General features: G+C 35.8%; 1 protein-coding gene across 3 annotated transcripts in view; it reads right to left on the bottom strand.

Moving 5' to 3' along the window:
• Positions 1-19,583, bottom strand: part of LOC139998493 (E3 ubiquitin-protein ligase MIB1-like) — a 442,477-nt gene that overhangs the window by 118,071 nt on the left and 304,823 nt on the right. Inside the window, exon 10 of one of the 3 annotated variants that reach the window (XM_072023072.1) lies at positions 769-787. The exons of the other annotated variants lie outside the window; for them this stretch is intronic. Within the exon in view, the coding sequence (XP_071879173.1) occupies positions 784-787 (4 nt within the window). The 3' untranslated portion in view covers positions 769-783. Of the gene's footprint in view, positions 1-768; positions 788-19,583 lie in introns of those variants that run through there. 3 annotated transcript variants of the gene reach the window in all.

Genomic DNA, 19,583 nt, shown 5'->3' with positions numbered 1-19,583 from the left:
ACAGTACACGTAATACACGACTTAAAAATTGCTATTTGAAATTAATAGTAAACCTTCATACAGGTGTTCTTTATAGCATTCGTTACGGCAAGTTAAAGAATGCAGAGCGTGAATGAGATAATGTCTAACAAGTATACTTTCTGTCAATACCGCGAAAACGACCAATAATCGATGCTGCGACTCAGAAATATCTATTCGCGTTCGCAATCATCGAATCAATTATTAAAAACGAGCTCGCATTATAATATTTGATTGTAAATCGTATTCGTTGACGGGATAACAATTTCGATCGCATGACAAATCCAGCCGTTTGCCATATTACTATCGCGCTGTCCGGTGAATTAATTATTAATTCCTACTCACAATTATTGCGTTGCGTTGCACGCATACGTAATCAACGAATGTTTGTTGATTCTGTGTACGGTGCACCGGTACACGCATTTGCATGGAAAATTCATCGATGATTTCATTTTTGAAATATCATTAATCAATAGCCGACAACTTTCGCGAAATCATTTACATCAAACGTTCAATCATTGAAATAATATTATCTCATTGATTAAATATGTCACGCATATGTTCCGATATCTGCAATATTTTACGATTGATTTTGGAAATGTCGACGATCATAATGGCATGCAAATAAGAAAATAAAATGGTTATTATAAAGTTTGTGTGAAATTACGGAACGAATAAAAAATTGCCAATTAGAAATAATCAAGTAAACACTTACTGTCCCTGTGTCACAATCATTGCATCCGAATTTTTATCAAAGTCAATGGCTTACCTGAAATAAAACAGAGAAATTGTCATCGGTTATTTCTTTCCCTTGGTATGATCGAAATTAATAGTCAGATTGGATAAATGAGGAAAATTTTTTACAAATTTTACACTCTGTTCCTACATTTTAAACGTTTTTTTACTTGAAAGTAGAAAAGTATATTATTATAATTGTGACTTATCTTCCAAATGATACATATATCTATCATTTATGAACTAAACAGCTAGTCAGAGCAAACTATTCCATTTCATCAGCCTATTAAAGTTACCCTAGTTACTGTACACGCACAGAATTCTAATTGGAAACACACATTCCGATAGGAGACATGATATAACTAAAATATTAACTCACGTAGCTATAATTAATACCATTTGCACAATGACAGTTCTGATACGCGCTCTTCACTGCTAAACATAACGACGTATCAATAGCAAGTCATCAATAATTCAACTAATATCGACAATTGTACATTTCAATGACAGCTTCTACTAAAATATATAGATCTTCTCCTTAAAATAAACAGATTCTCTTAAACAGAACATCACAGAGCACGGCATCTGTCGTGAAAATTTCTTCCTGGTAGAGAAAAGTCAATGATCTATTATTAATAAGGATTTGTCTCGATAATAGGAAATTTTATAAGAAGCTTCCACTCTATAAAACGGCCAATTTATATCGTTCGACGAGATAGCTCAAAATCCAGATCATCGATGCAAGCGAATATACTTAGCGAAAATATTAGAATTCCTAGAAATAACAGATGTTTCGTCTGTGTCATAGATTAAGTGCAGCCAGTTTTCTTTAACGTTCTTTATTGGAAACTGTATATAAAACGCGTAACCTGAGCCAAGCTGATCGATCAGAACAGTGAACGGGAGGCTGTGCTGTATAAATCATGTAACGATAATGTTGCATAAAGTAGCAACTTCAAGATACGAAATCTTTTTTTCTCAGTTTTATGTTAGAAATGTTGGTTCTAACAGATACTGTATATAAGTCTGTTTTATTAACAGACAAGATCAGAATATAACGATTTATTTCGAAGTAAAGTAACGGGATAATGTTTTTGATTACTAACACTGATTTATGAATATCGATTTCGATTGTAATAATTATCTGGTACTGTATGTCCTTTATTAATATTCATTCATTAATTAACTGGTATTATGTTGGCCACATATTACACATATTTCCATCAGTGAAAATACCTGGCAATATCTTCGTAATAACGAGCGATTGATTTTTTCAAACATTGCGCAATTGATTTTCTTTATTCGCGCATCTCGCCACAATTAATTTTTAATATTAGTTGACATCATGATAAATGATTTTCTATATTGTCAATTAATTATATATATATATGCACGTTACGAATTATAGCGCGTGATATTTTTTATAGTCATAGTATACATTTTTAGAAAATGTTCACGTAATTAGGGGGTGCATAATTATGGTGATAGGACAAACGATATTTCAACATTGCGACACACCGTCTCTAATCACGAACATTATGATAATAATTTTATCAGTTTGTGCATCGACTCGACGTCTGAACAAAGTACTTACTGTTTGAAAGATATTAAGTATTATTAATTGATAATTAGCTGGTGTACTTTATCCTCAAACTGAATGCATTATGAGTTTCGAAACATTCTCAGTGATAATGCAGTTGAAGCATAATTCAATAATAAAGCGGATTATGCAATGGGAAAGTATACGCAACTCAACAAGCAAAAATGGGACACTTGCATAAGGAAAATGTATTTTTTATTTTTGGAAAATTCTGTAGAATACAGCGACTACAGAAAAGTATTTGTACATTCCCTTACTTTTCAACAAGGGGTTTTTTTTACCAAGTCCTACATTTCGTCGATTTTTTGTAGTCGTACGAAACGATACGAAGTTTCATATATTTGAATTTAATTAATCAGAACATAAATGTTACAATATATTAGGTTGTCTGAAAAGTTTCTTTCATTTTACACGATGATAATAGATGAACAACAATTTCTGTTTTATGTTATTTTATCGAATTGGGTATGACCCATTTCGTTCTTTTTCTATTATTATTTTCATACATAATTCAATAAACTAATATAAAACGAAAAACATTATGCGTCTATTATTTCCTTATAAAACGAAAGAAACTTTTAGGGCAACCTAATACATATATATATATAAATAATTTTGTAGCCACTAACAAACGACTTGTATCAAACAGCGCAAAAATAGTATATCACATGTGATATTTCACCGATGACAAATTTCGACAAATCATATTCCAAAGTCTCGTCGAGTAACACACAATTAATACTCCACAATTCCAAGGTTACCAATGCAACAGATTCCTCGCGAAACAAAGCAACAGAGTACAAATTCTAAAAGCATTCAACAATCTCACAAGTCCTCCATTGTATCTAGCCAGCCAAGTAACAATCATAATCCGAACACAATCACTTTATCCCTACCAGAATTATTTCATTTAACGAGAACAGACAACACATTTAACAACCTTCGTTGAAACCGTAAGCAGCGGGGTAAGAAACGTCGATATGCGAACCTGAAAGAATTCTCGGAGACGTTCACTCGCTATTTTTGCATTATGATCCTCGAGGAATATCCGTGCTGTTTCCACCACTTCAGCCTGTCGAGTGGCTCAAAAATGAGATACTCGAGTGGCAACGAACTACACCTTCCGCAGGCCGTTTCGTGCGGACTTCTACTTGAAGAACTCACCGAAATCTTGTTGATGTTCCTCGGTAGAGCAAAGAAGAAGAAAAACAGGTAGATACACGGCCAAGGGTCGTTGTTGATTTGTGCTGTCTGGTCAATGGAGCCGGTGGTCTTCAATTGTGAAAACACATAATTAGAGCGAAGAGAAAACGTTAAGTCGAAAAGGGGAAAGCCGTTTGCTTCGAGGAACAAAAGCTACAGGAACGAAAGGAAAACGACTTAAACGAGGTTGCTTAACGTTGCATCAATTGTGTTGCGTCACGAGTCCTCCAATGAAACAGTTACGTAATGCCTGCTGAATAGGGAAAAATCTTAATGTTAATCACTGCTTCGAGTACGGTATAATTGAGACTCTGTGATGGTTCGATGTAAACGAAATTTTTATGTCTTAAGGAGGCGATACGATTGTATTTATGTCGAAGATAAAACGAAGGCGATGTATGGTATTATTTTTGAGATAATCGTTCGTTAGGTTCTCGTGAGTGGCGTGGCTGAAATTTGGATAGGTAACTTTCTAGGAATTTTATAACTATATTTTTAGCGTTTATTGTTTTCGCAGTATCTTATGAAAGAACACAGAGGAGTGATACGAAGACTATTAATTTCCTTTTTGACGATATGCATTCCTACTGTGTTTATAAAAGCAGATTTCCTGCTCGTTTAGACTTCTATGTTCGAGTAAATTTAATTTTTAATGAAACTTCCTCGAAATTACGATATTTGTCTTAATCCTATCTATACTATATTACAAAAATTGTATATGTATGTTTAATCAGATATGTCTACTCTTATAAATGATTAAAAATGTACAGCTAATTTTGTAAAGATTTAAAAATCTGTCGCTCTTTCATTCACTTAATTTAAACTGTACTGTTACATGTATAATTATATTAATGATCGTCTTAAAGTCAATTTTTGTCACAATATCATAGGAACAACGTCGCTCTATCGAATTTATGGGATTCATTTACTTTTGTCTGTTTGATTGATGCAATAAAGCCGTGTACAACAGCGACCCGTAATTGTTCCCCACAATGTATCGAATTCTCACTAATTTCTATTCAGCATCGAACCGATGGGAAGGATTAAACCGGCCTATCTCTACTGAATCACTTTGCGCTATTAAATTCCTAAACCCAGCGTGCCTCCGCCGATAAATAACGTAGCGACCTTTCGCTCGTTCTAAACATTTAACGGCGATAAATCTTAGCGCTTCGTTGACTAGAGACACCTGGACTCAACCGTTCTTAATGAACACCACAAAAAGAGAAATTCCTTGAGTCTTACGAGCAGGAAAAAGGTCAGCTTCCTTCCGCGGAAGTAACACTAAGGAGAATTAAAATCGCAGATAAATCAAGAAGGATCAGCAAGAGGGGAAGGAGCAGGGAGGGTAGAAAACAGGGGTCGAAACGGAGGCGAGAAAAAAGAGGACGATGAGCGAAAGAGAGAAAGAAGGCTTAAGCAGGGCTGTTTAACGTTGTATAAATTGTTACCGCCGTGTACTGGCTGGACATCCCCAGGAAGTGAGACTCTAGCCTGGTGCTCGGTAGCAGAAAAATAGCAGGAGATTTTATCTGTTAATTGCCCGCCCTAAATCCCCATGAAATAGTGCGACCCGAAGCCGATACCCGGAGGCGACATAAATAAGGCGGCCATAATTACTTTTAAATCGCGTAGCTAGCCAAGCAGTCGGCCAGCCCACCAGCCAGCACCCTACTGTCGTCTGTAATCAGGAATTATCGAGGATTGAAAACAACCGGCGTTCTATTGCCACCCTTACGATACCCTTTCCCCTTCTTCGTCTATTTCTCTGGTAATCTATTCGATAGTTGTAATATGGAAAATTAATACAATAGTTACAGGTAGACGCATATAGAGATTTTTGATACAGGGGATTTGGCTCTATGACGCGTTTGGGGCGAACGTTCGCTCTTCCTTGGTTCTAGTAAAATTTGGAAATAATCGTGTAAACGCTTTATGCTTTTGTAAATGTAAATGCTTTATGTCTTTGCAACTACGCGAGTGGAGATTAAAATATAGCAAAAGTAATAAAGGTGTTGTATAATATTATTATAAATTTGCCAGGAATATTATTCAGAAATTTTAAGGATGTATGTAAGAAGATATACCTATACACTGATTAATTAAATTAGAATATTAAATTGCGTGCAATTTAGTGGTAGCTTCGTACGATTAACAGAAATTTGGCATTGTGAAAATGTGGCACAGAACCTGGTAAAGAAAGAGGTCATTTGAAAATAATGGTATACGTAATATAAAACAATGATTCATAAAGTGATCACGATTCCCATAAAACGAAAGTTATAATGAAATACTTTGAATGAGAACGAGATAATCAGTCTTCCATAAACATCAATAATATTACATTAAAACGCTATCCAGTAATTACATGCACATGGAATACGAAGTAGCAACGTGAGAAACGTTTGCGTGCATATCACGATAAAGCAATATATATCAAACAATCTCACTTTACGCGATAAAATAGAGCCATTATAAATTAATTTGATTCAACAACGATAGCGCCAGGACAAATATAAATAAATGCCACTTGGTCAAAAATTCTCAAAATATTAATAACCCGGAAGTTCTTAAAATTAAAATCTCAGAAACGAATCGATTAAATAATCAATTCAATTTGTTTAAAGAATGAAATTGTCGATATATATTGATACAATAAAAATAAATGTAACGTAAAAATATATTAAATGTATTTATACATCGAAATAGAAAGTAATACATACATGTGTAAAATTAATCCAATCGTTATCGTTCGAGAGTTAATATATTGTGCTATTAAATCTGCAACTATCCTAATTTTATTTGTATCGTTACGTCATGATTCAATTAAGAATTCTAATTTTTCTCACTGTCTTAAGGATTCTTAACGTTTACATGAGCCGTGTCTTTCCTTAATCTTTTATTACACCCTCGGCATACAATTTCTTAGGAGAAGGAGGAACAGTCGCTTTACTATGGACGGTAGACAGCGGTTTGGTCAACCTTGGAAGTAGAAAGTTCCACAGAGTTCCACTTGGCCGCACGAAGCATTAGACAACTAGTCATCGTCGCGTGACCCGTTAGAAACTACTAGGTAGACGACAGGATAATTATACAGTTCAAATAGTAACTGATGAAAGTGTCAACAAAATAAAAAATTATAGTTTTCTAGTGGAAAATAATGCAAATTTCGCGACGATAAGCACCGTAAATGCTAGAATAATTGATTTTAATTTTTAACATTATCGCAAGATACATTTTTATCAACGCCTTTGTTAAAGCTAAAAGTATGTCAAAGCTCTTTTGTTACTAAAAATCTTGATTCCTTGATATTCACCTCATTTATCGTTTCAGCTTCTCGATTCGCTATCGAGGCGTGGAGAAAAATGAAATTATGAAGATTAAACAAATGCTATCTGAAAATCTGGCAACAATCGATCATCCAGAGATTGCAGATTTTTATGCATTTGCGGAAGATTGATCTATACGTGTAAAAGCATACAGAATGCACGTAATCTACAGAAATATAGAAATTTCTCAGGATAAAATACTCGCTTTTTAATACTTAAAAGGTGAGACAAATCTTTACTCGTGTTTCACTTGTTCAGTTTCATTCGTGAAGATGTAAACTTGCATAAATATCCGAGATCTACACGTCTATCGCCTGATCATCGGTGCTGATTATAGGACTCGCTAAATATTAAAATCTCAAAGGTAAAAATCATCTCTGATCGTGCGACGAATCTTGCTCAACGATCAACTGCCACGTTTATTCATTCCGACTTTTTTCCAGCAATTTGGTCCACGATTACATGGAAAACGTAATATTAGTACAAACGATAATAGGTACGACTTTGTAGCCGACAAAATATTTCATTAAAATCTAGGTTGCAGATAAAATGTAATTAAGCTTTTCAGGATGCGCACGTACGTTTAATTCCGAGCTGGTTCAAAAAGAGGTAAACGAAGCGTGACGTGTATTATCATTCTATCTGTCTGTCTCTTCCTCTCTCTCTCTCTCTCTCTTTCTCTTTCTGTTCCCTGTTACGCTATCGTTTTGATCAATTTCATCAAGCGTATACAGGCTAATCGATTGTCGATCTCTTTGCTCGCGTAACCTATCACATTCTTGATATTCCATTAGTGTAATAGCGAATATCCCTGTGATGATGTTGTCGCTGCGTTCGTCAAAGGCGAGTATTTGCATTGCACAGATCTTCCGGTTCCTCCGAGACGATATTAATTATTCCATGAACGTGGACCAACGTTACAGGACCACAGTGTGGTTGGATACGGGGTACTGTTTGCAGTCTTCCTACCATGGTAAACATAATCGTTATGTTCGCGTGTATGTCCCTCGTCGTTCGATTCTATGCGAACTAGATGTCTTTTTAAAAATATTCTTTTCAGGGAAATTTTCTGCCAATAATAGATTCGAAACTGAGAATGAAAAATTTGAGTAGCTTCGTAATTAGGAAATTTCAGTGTGGAATTTTGTCGTTGGATTACGATTTTCATTTCAGATTAATTTTACTCGTTATTATATTTTCAATAAATAAAGAATAAATAGTAATAACAATAATAAAAATAGTGAATTATATCGTAATTATATATGCAAGAACCAAGAGCAATCTAACCAAAATTCATTCGTCTTTGTTAACTTTCGATTCTAAAAATTTCTAGTTATGCAACAATGCAATTGACAGGTCGATCAATTATAATTCCTTCTGCAAATTTCGAATATCGTAATTACCAACCACGCATCAACGTTCACCTCGAACCCGTCTCCAACGATAGCTTAACTTCTTTCAACTTTAAACCGCACAATACCGAACAACCATCAATCACAAAAGCGGCGTAAAAAGTACCAGTTACACAAGAAATTCATTTACAAACTCTGCCAATCTTGCCGGGCCTGCGCACCTGTTTCATTATTTATCAGAAAAACGCGTAAAAACACGCGTATCATCGAGAATCTCCCTCGTGGAATTCCAAGCGAAAATCGAAGGCGCCATTCCAAATTGTTTTCACGTCCGTCACAGCCTACGGGGCCTCGCCTCCAGGAGCAAGCAGCTCCCCCGGGACGATATTAACACCCTCGAATGCGCTCTGCCAATTTAAAGTTCGTCGATGGCGAGCGAGCGAGCGAGCGAGCGAGCGAACAGGCGGGTGTGGGCTGCGGAATGAGATGGTCGCGAGAACGCTCCAACAGAGAAACGAAGAAGAATAACGAACCAAGTGGAAGAAGGAAAGAGAACTGGCGGCAAGATAGCGAGAAGGAAAGAGAGAAACGAAGAAAAACAGAGACGGAAAACGGTTTCTTTGACAACGACTCCCGCTCTTCAAGCCTGAACCACACCGAGAGGCTTTGGTTTTGAGTACCCACTTTGATGCACCACAACGAGCACCAGCTAAGTAGTCTTTCCTGACGCCGGAATAATTACCCAATAACAAGTTTTCGCCGGCAGATAATAAAGGCTTAATTAAAACGCGATAATCGACGTTTATCCACAACCTGGCGGCGGCCGGATATCGTTGTCGTTCCTTCGTCAACGAGTAGTCGATCCTACGGGATCCCATCGGGAATTGGTGCTTGTGCGCCATCGATGTGCACGGAATTTCCCTAGGGGAATCGCTTTCGGGAACAACCATCAGCTATCGTTGATCGTTTCTTGAAATGGCGCCGGCTCTAGCGTATCACTGCCTCGCGCTCTGAATGCTAAGTTCACAAACCGATGACGCGAATCACTTTTAAATTAATAATGGTTGGCGGCACGTAAGGGCGTTTCCGATACGACGATCTACCCTCGTGTGTGACGAGTATAAAGGGGAGGTTAATAATGCAGGGTGTCGCTATGCTGGTGAATTGTGACACCGGTGCAGGAACCTGAATTTCGCGTCCAGGAGTGGTGATTTCGATGAATTTGAAATTAACGGAAGGTAAGAGGTACGAAACCGTTGTTTCGACACGTCGATGTTCTTCGAGTTTGGGTAAAATGAAAATTATGTAAGCGCGTAAGAAGTATCGTTTCGTTAAGATGAATTATATATCGCTTTAAGTTAGAAATTGGAGAGATGATTGTAAATTCACCGATTTCTGAATAATATATTCAGAAATATTCAGAGTAGAATATAATAACATAGAACTGTATCATTGTATAAACATCGTGTGTATTATTAATATGATTTTAAATTAAATGCTTCGGATAGGTTAAATCTCTTATCCGCGCCTAAGCTTAAGACTCTTGAACTTAATAAACGATACATATGATACTATAAACTAGTAAAATCACCTAGAAAGCAGTAGGGAAGAATAAATTAGACTGTTTAGATTAGATCTGTATAAAACCACTGTACATAACTTTCTGACTGTACTTGAAAGGTGAATTTAAACATTTTAAAATATCTTAAAAAATGAAAAGGTGCTACATAGAGAGAAGCATTTTAACTATGGAGAACAATTCTAACCAAATGGTGGATTTTCACGCGTTTATAAAAAATTTGCAGATGCAAAACTACAGAGAATATACATAATATATAAGAATGTACCATCCAAAATATATTCTCTGTAATATTAGTAGATACGACAATTTTCTACTCGGGTTCTTTTTATTTACGTTCACAAGAATATGAATTTGCATACATATCAATCTAGTTATAACGTTTCGCTATCGAGAAACTACGACAAAATAAAACATACGTATCCCCAGTGGCAAGGATAACTAAAGATGACAACGGGAATGGTGTCATCTAAATATCGGTTAGAAATGCGGTAACGTTTTAAAGTATTCATAAAGAAGCGCAAGCAGAGCGAAACTTATGGCATCGAGGTTCTGTCCAATCTTCGCCTAACACGGTCCGCGTGAAATTCCATGAATTTCGAATGCTGCCACCATGATAGCGAGCCGAAGTACGTGCTCGCTTCGCGGATACGTTGTCGCGCGCCGTGGGGTTGTGGATATGCTCCGTGTATCATACGTTGTCAGCCTGCATATAAATAATATGAAATTTCCTTTCCATCTTCGGCCATTAAAATCGAATTCCGTCCGGAACAGCGTCGCCGTGTCGCCAAGGAAATTGTTCGTCGAAGCCTTTGATAAAAAATATCCCCATGACAAGGAGATTGCACCTCAGGCTACGCTGAAACCACCGTCCGCTCGTCTTTCCTAACGTTTAACTAGGAATTTCTAATGGGTTCGTGGCAACGTGTATCTCTAGACTTTCAGCTGAAGTTGTACGATCGTAGAAGATAATAAAATCAACCGACCTTTCTTCGTGATAAACGTTTTCAAGATAAAAGAATTTAATATTTCAGTTTGATCAAATAGACGAAGAAGGAAATTTTTAATGAACCATCGTAGTCTGGTATTGCTTTCGCGAAGGCTGATTTACGATACTGCAACGCTCATCTTGTCGAGCAAGATTTTTCTGTTTTCTAGAACAACGTTGCAGGATTCCATGCAATTTAAAGTTATTGTTTTTTAGCTTCAATTTGTGAATATTACGAAGGATGGATTGCGAAAGCTAGATTTCCTTACAGTGGAATAAGTGTGAATGTTCTTTCACTAGTTCTTAGGAATGCTTAATATATTATATTTTCGTTTTATAGCATAATCTGAATGAATTAATTGATCTGCTACGAAGGAATTAAAAGCAGTAAAATGACGTTGATTAGTTCGTTTTTTTTTTCCTTGTAATAATAGAAACATTCGAAAACAAATATTGATGATAATATATATGTAATATAATTCAAATTATTTTTATTTCTTACTTAGATATGCGTAAGATATAAATAAAAGATAATTTTCTAAGATATAAATTACTTTGTTTTACTTAGTTGTAATAAAGTTGTAAAAAATAAATTAGTTGTAATAAAGGAATTCTCAGGAATTAAATGACTTCTTTACTATGTTAACACAAATATGCAGTTTTTAATCAAATGTTTCTTACGTACATTGAAAGACATACTGAATAGAGATATAAATTAACTTTGAAAACTTGTTTGCCCGAAATTTTCGAACTATTCCTCTCTACCTCAAGGGTATCTTCTTACGTGTCGTTTATTAATTCATAACACAAAATGGAGAAAGTTCGGTCTACGGAAACTGGGAATGGCTTTTTTCTAGCAACTACATAATTTATTGACGCATCAGAAAATCCTCTACAAACGACAAAGACACGCTTCTTCCCACTGAAAATACCAGAACTTTTACTTTTTAACATAAAATGCGACGGTTCAAACAAATCTCACGAGAATATTAATGGTATCGATAAATCCTCAATACTGCACGTTACAGTAAAACTAGTCTTGTTTTATATTTATAATAAAAATAATATTTGACAATGAAGAAAATTCCTATAATATCGAAATTTAACAAACGAAATTTATTTAATCATTCTAACGACATATTTATAGTGATAATTTATTTAATCATAAATTATAAAACATTTATTTAATTATATTGCAAATATTAATATCCGTCGAAATAATCCAAAAGCAAACAGAACAGTTTTAAATTATTTTAAACGCTATTTATACGTTTACGCTATTGCACACAATTTATATCTTTTCTGAAGTTTATTTTACTGTCCAATTTTAGTCTACCATCCATTTTTCAATTATTCTTCACTGTGTTCATTTTATATTTTGAAGTTACAAAAGGTTTTCTTCTTGATAGTAAAACACAAATATCTATGAAACCTGCAAACCGCAGGTTTAGCTTAAACTTCAGTTTTCAATTTCCTCTTCGCTCTATATTTCACTCTGCGTGTCAGTCTGAATCTCAAACATTGTACACAACGGTGCATGTGAAAAATGATCAAAAACAAGGCTATCTCAACATTTTTATCATATCTCATCTTATCAAGACATATTGTAAAACATCTACATATATAACTAATTTAATATACTTGTGATTATTTCCGTATTTTCTTGTTTAAGTTAACACTTATTTAAAACCAAATACAGATTACAATATGTTAGGATTTCAATGTTATGATACAAATTTCACGTTGTTTTTTTTTTTTTTTTTGTTTGTATATACCACTTCTCTTAATCGTTGTTTTTAATTACTTTTGGCACCTGTACTATTTGTTTTTCTATTGTTCTCGTCTTCTTTTTAATTCCAAATTCGGATTCAGATTTTGTGTAAACTTCTACATTTTTAGGATTTTTGATATATCATATTCTTCTTGTAGCTCTTGCAAATATTAGTTAATGTTAGTTTAATAAATTCATCTTTCACCGATGTAAACTTATGATCGTCTAACCTTGATAATATGAATCGATTATCACATTTTATATGAAAATTAATATTTCGCAAGTAACAAAGGTACGTACGCTTCTGACTATAAATGCTATGATACTTATCGACGCTTCATACAAGTTCTATGTTTTCTATTACTTTTATTTCATCGCAAATCCGTTATTTCGTTCAAACCATATAAAATAAAGTAAAATGTAAAATACAAAATAAAGTAAAATTTGTTCAAATTTCCCAATGAACGCAACCAGTACTCAGATCCCCTAAACCTATAGTCCACGGTAGACATATGCGTTACTTGGGAAAGATTAAATTTCCTATTCAGAAATCTACTATCTACAAATCTATGTCCCGTACAAAAGATACATTTTTAGGTTTGTTTGAAATGCATCATTAAGTAATACATCATACGGTAGCTAACCGTAACCGATCGAGTATCACGAGATAGTCGAAAGGGAATACGCATTGCTCGCCCTCTACTCGAGTAACATGTCTTCAGTCAAACGAAGTTCCGCGTGTCGTCTTTCAGCATCGAGCCTCGTACATTCATTTTCCCATGGGGTTGCGTTGTCGTTCCGCGAGCTTCTGATGTCTCGGCTATTTTTCTCCGCCTATCTACAAGTAGGACATATTTCCCCCGTTCCTCCTGTTCCGTCTTCGTCTCTACGAGGAGAATCGGAATGCGAACGACGATGCGCAGCATCCCTCGGGAAATCACTTATGATTCCCAATGCACGTGTTTGTTCTTGTTGGTATTAGCATTATACAATCGTTCTTTGTTTCCGCGCCCGAGCGAAATAACCGACAGGGAACAGAAGCTGCGCCATGCGCTCTTGTTAGACTTCTGTTTCTCTAATTGTAACAAGAAGTTCTTAGATGTTATTGATTATGTATTGCGATCGTTGTGTATCTTCTGGGCTCGTAATAACCGTCGACTTTTCTCCGTGTGATTGTTTTTAAAGGTTATTTGAAAATGAAAAGACTGATGCGACTCGATCGGTGGTTTTGTTTGATCTGTCTGTAGCTCGAGACGTCGTTTCTGCACGTGAATGGATCCACAATTATTTCCATTGATTGATTTGAAATATAAGCGGCGGAGAAATTCTATTTGTGTGGGATAATACGAACGAAATAAAATTCGTTTTTTCGGATGAATCGACTCGGTTGCGTAATGATTCGTATTTTAACAGCGACAGATTATAATACGTTGCATATTCATCGTGCAATATTACGTGTACATGTTACAAGCATTTCAAACGTTTGTAGTCGTAACAAGGTTGAAAATAATAATTTTTATTTATGTCTAAAATGTGCACAATTGATCATCTGTCGTAAAGTCATAGGCAGATACATTTCTTGAGATTATGAAAGAATAAAAAATCAAAATAAAAGTAAGTCGTCGAAGTTATTGATTATCAAGATAAAGATACGAAAGCAGTAGATTATGTAAATCTTCTATCAATAATGTGGAGGAATTAAAATTTGCTTTTTCGGTCAAACTAAACGGAATGTAATTACAATATGGTAATAAATAACCAAGATGATACATGTGGAACAACGTGCAAAATATCAATTATCAAAGGTATCCCACGCAGCACAATACGAATCTCGTTTGAAGTTTATCAGTGACGCGTTATGATTTCGGTTCAAATAGCAAACTCAATTATATCACAAACATCAAATTGATAGGAGCATTTATCACTGTAAACTAAAGTTCGCAGCGAGTTAAACTTCATTTACACATTTATAATTTATTTATCATCGAATAATTAATAAGCCTTTCAGAGATTAAACCGAGGATTAAAGCGATGATAGTATATGTAAAAGATATTAATATCCGTTGTCGATAAGAATATTCAGACTGTCCGATACTGTTTTATATCTCTAGCGAAATTTATTCGATTTTACTAAAAACTGTGAATACTGATAATTCCTCGCGAACGTTATTCAGTTTCGTTTAATTTTATTCCTTTGGATTACCCTTTCCTCTTTGACTTCCACTCTTCTCACCGTTTGCGGTTCTATATTTCTCCGGTTTCTCCCGCATTTTCGCTCTCTGGCGTCACAGTTTCCTCTTCACTTTCCTCCTCCTTTAATTTTCCTCCCTTCGTGCTCCGTTTATCTTGGACCTTCATTTTCGTCACTTCAGCACAGCTTTGAATCCTTGTCTCTTTCCCACTTCTAACTCCCCTACATCTGTTCAACTTTTTCCACGTTTATCCTTTCTCATAGTTTCAAACAGCGACAGTAGAGAATTTGAAAATAAATGCTGTTCGTCGAAATCACTGCTAACGTACGTACCACTTGAGTGTCGTGAACCGGTTGACATGCCCAGATAGTAAGTAAAATTAAATTTATTTTTCAAACATAACGATCGTCTCTTGTCGCATTAAATATTTGCAGATGTTCTTTGCCGAAGATTGTTCGTGAAAATTGGTCCAATACTATCTTATCAAATAGGCGGCAACTCTTATTCTCAAATTGAAACATGGCGACTGGAAAAGGCTACAGATGTACCGACTAGTCGATTAACCGATTAATCGGCTCCCAATTAATGACGATTAGTCATCTCTGCCGGTCAGTTTTAATTTCGCTACAAAATTCGTCAAGTATATCTTTTATTTATTTCAACATTGCTCGTTAAATTTATTTTACTTAATAATATTAGAAAATAATGACCAAAGTTCCTAGTTGATTGGTCTACTTATAGTTAATTAATATTTATTTCGACAAATACTAATTATTATTTTCAATTTTTTATGTAATAAATCTGTACCTACAAGTACATATACTACATATTAAAAAATATAAAAATTATAGTAATGGGAGTGAAAAAAAACATCGTATCTTCATTTCCATGCCTTGTCAAATTATCAATAGTATTAAAAATTTACCACCGATCAATCGACCCTTTTCGCCGACTACGAAAGTGGGCAGATAGTCGGCTTAACCGACTAGTCGGTACATCCCCAGAAAGAAAGCAAACGTACGTCCATCAGTACGTTAATACCAGTGGCTTAGGCTGATAAGCATAAGCGGCTTTGACTTTTTATCTAGTCAATATTAACACGACTACGTTATAGTCGAACTTGCCGACGGCAACATTAACGAGGTAAGGTATAATTTAAAAGTCCGAAAACGAAAGCGGCGACAATGAACGGGAAACGAGCGCCTCGGACGAATATCCGTCATAAATGAAAACTTTCGGCATTGAAACGTTGAATGCCGGTAATTTGCCAGCAGAAAAGACTCTGCAGGAGGGTTGCCGGCGAGCCGCGAGAACTTCTCTGTCGTGGCATCGACCGAACCTTAGTTTCTCTCAGGTGCTTCGCGAATTTCCACCGGCTGCTTTGTTATCGTCGCTCGTTCGCTGCACGCACGTGTAGTCTCTTCCGTGCATAGACGGAGAGAAGAAGAGAGAATAGGAGGACAGGGCGCGTATTCTCGCGGGGCTCGTTCCCAGAGAATTTTCGTGGTAATTCGCCCAAAACATTTCGGTCCAGGAACGTCCGCGCTCGTGCGATAAAAGAGCGCGCGAGAATGCATCGCGAGAAAAAAAAGAAATAATTATAATGACAAGGGGCGGGGGGAGAAATCGTTTCCTGGTCCGCTACGTGAAAATTTATGCGAAGCTTCGCTTCCTCCGGACGGGCCAGATAGAAATTTATTTTCGAGATTTACGCGCAGCTCGTATTATTAGGTGGCGAACGAGTTTTTAGAGGATCTTTTTCTCGTTGCCGCTGCTTCGTCGTTTTGCACTCCCCTGCCTCTTTTCATTGGCCTCCTGTGTTTTCATTTCGAGGAGGAACAGGCAATGAGATTTTCGAGCACCGGAGAACACGATTGTTCGCTGGAGTTATATGGACTGATCCTGATATTAATATTATTTATGGCACAATCTTCGCGCAGCGCTTAAAATATTCATTTCGTTAAAATAATGTTCGTTTCAATAATGGTTGTCACCGTTTGTTGCGAATCTTGTTATTCTTACGAATCTCAAGCATTCTTTTTAAGTTACCACGATACTTATCGCAAATATCTAAAGACTATTAAGGTTTTCATATATCTCGGAATAGAGAGAGCAAACGCGTGGATAAATGTATTATGGAAATTCTTTATTCAAAAATGTTAGAAATTAGGATTTTCAGTGGTTTCTACCCTATATGATAATATATTGATAGATGGATTTATCACAATGGATTCAACAGAAAACGATGATTATTTAACTTGAACTTAACGCAGTAGTGTGATATGACAACTCTCGATTAACGACTCTTCACTCTTGACCCTCTGGTGGTTGACTGAACGATCATCGGCTGCGGTGCAGAAACTATGTGATTGCGGATTTTGTCATTAGGTGGTAATGACAAAATCCGCAATTACATAGTTGCCAACCCAATATATTGATGGCCATTACGCCTATTGAATTTTTCCGACCCCTTCGGCTTGTCGGCATTTGCGCTTTATCGTCGACATTGTCTGTATGTCGGCGATCTTTTCGCGGTACTATAATAGAGACTAAAGTAGCCGCTGTAAAGAGAATCGTTGTGCCAAGAACTAGACACTAGAGAAGATGTAGAGTTTTTCCTAGAAGTGAGACCCACTTCAACAAAGACTACGGGAGAAAGACGTGGTAAGTCAGTGTTTACCGATTTGCTGATCTTTATATCGCGTTATATCATTTATGTCATTTAGATGGGTAGAAGGAAGTATGTTTGTACGACGTAGTCGAAGAGGCAAGTAACCTGATGCAGTCGAGGAACGATATTACGATAAAACGATATTTCTCGCGTGGAATTCGTTGACAACGTATTGAATTTTAAAAGCGGTCTTCTCAAAAGAACGAGGAATGCGATCTATGACGTTTTGCCTCTGTGCTCTACGTATACAAACATTTAGGATTCACAGCAGTTTTGCAACATTTTAACATGAGCGTAAAATATTCTGCAGCGAGGTATAGAAATCAGTATTCCAGTTACAAGAGTTTCGCCCCACGTTTTACGTTTTATTGAATTTATGCTGATGTCTAATGAAACATTCTTCTCGTGTTTCTTTTCCTTTCGTTTGCGGCATTTTAATTGTACGTACAACGAAGAGAATCTTGAAGCGTGCAATCTTCGAATTCAGTTTCAGGAAGTCAAACCCAGCTGAATATTCGAGTAATTTTCAGTCAGTGATCAGAAACAAAGTTAGGCGCGCGCAGTTAATTTTCCTTGCTTCTCCATCTGCAAAACTTTCGGTATCAATCTCTTCGCGTCCGTTTATAACGTAAAAGTAAAAGTTCCAGACGGAAGTACTTCTCCATTCTTCACCAACGAAAAAAGAAACAATCCTCTTTTTGTATCTCGGAAGAAGCTTCTTTCAATTCCTTTTAAATTCTTCGATAACTCCAAACTATTTAAGCGGTAAGGGGAGAACAAATCGCCTCGTTCACGAACTAATAAACTATCTCGAGAAGAAACACTTCTTAATAAGTGTGCCGTGAAGTTTCACTTTAAGTTTCAGAGAAACGCTTCAACTTCGACCACTGCGAAACAACACCTCCAGGATTTTATTTATATTTCCAAGCATATTCACCTCGAGAAGCCAACCTGAATACGTTTACCGTGGTACTCCGTTCCACTGATCCTATCCGTTATGCATCTTTTGGAGAATGCACCTTCCCAACGCATCGATAGTTTTGTCATGCGGACGAAAACAGCCGGCAGCTAACACTTGCTTTTACCGTGCCAACGATTCTCTGTACTTCGGTGAGACAACGACTCGTGAAACGAATAAGGAAAAAGTTACACGATGTTTAAGGACACATACTTAAAGCTTGGTTTATAGCGGAGACGTACGGTGTTTTGCAGAAGTCTTAGACTACGTACTGTAAATGCAAGTATTGCGTTTATAAAGATATCCTGCGTTATCATACTTCTTATTGCATACTAGTACTTTCTTACTGCAAACATCTTTTATTTTTAAATTTATTTCTAATTCATTTAAATTTATTTATTACAAATTCTATCGATGGAAACTTTCTTCACGGATGTTATCAGATTTTTCAGCGTTTTAAATAAGCCAATTACGCTTCCTTGGAACTTCAGGATCATCTAAAAGTATATTTTATCAGAAATTTGTAAACTCGGAAGAAATAACACCACGGAGATTTAGAAAATATCTAAATATTCGTTTCCATGTAATACGATGTGAAAAGGTTTATTAAAATTACGTTTAATCGTCACTGTAAGATCAGCAACTTAGATAAATCAAAGTGTTTGCACGGTACTATGATTATATACCTTTTTTAAGAATTTTTAATGTTTAACTTTCATTATATTAGAAAAAAATTTCAGATTCTAGTTAAGCATTGAAGAATTTCTATTCAGATAGAAAGAGATCGTCACATTTCTGATTTGATATTCGTCGCTGTAAAGCCTAGAGAGCAGGAATCTGATAGGAAACCTTACTGACGAATGTACTAGTAGACATCATATGAAACACGCTTTTCCCTCCCTTTTTCTCATCCTCTTTTCTTCCTTGCATTAATGCACCGTATACAAATGATATTTACAATTTAATAAATTGTTAAATTTTAAACAAATATTGACTGCCTATAGTTTATTAATACACGTTGTTACATGTCAAATATATCAGAATAAATTTGCATTTTAGAATAACCATATTGTTGAATATTGTAATTGTGCTAATATTTATAAATATTAATTTGTAAATTAGTATTTCAAGCGTACAATGAGCGAGCAAAATAGATATTATAATATTATTATCCTGTCATTGAAACC

Source organism: Bombus fervidus, chromosome 3 (genome assembly GCF_041682495.2).
Source record: "Bombus fervidus isolate BK054 chromosome 3, iyBomFerv1, whole genome shotgun sequence".
NCBI classification, from domain to species: Eukaryota; Metazoa; Arthropoda; class Insecta; order Hymenoptera; family Apidae; genus Bombus; species Bombus fervidus.
Note: the sequence above shows the minus strand (reverse complement) of the source record. Positions and strands in the feature narration are given on the sequence as shown.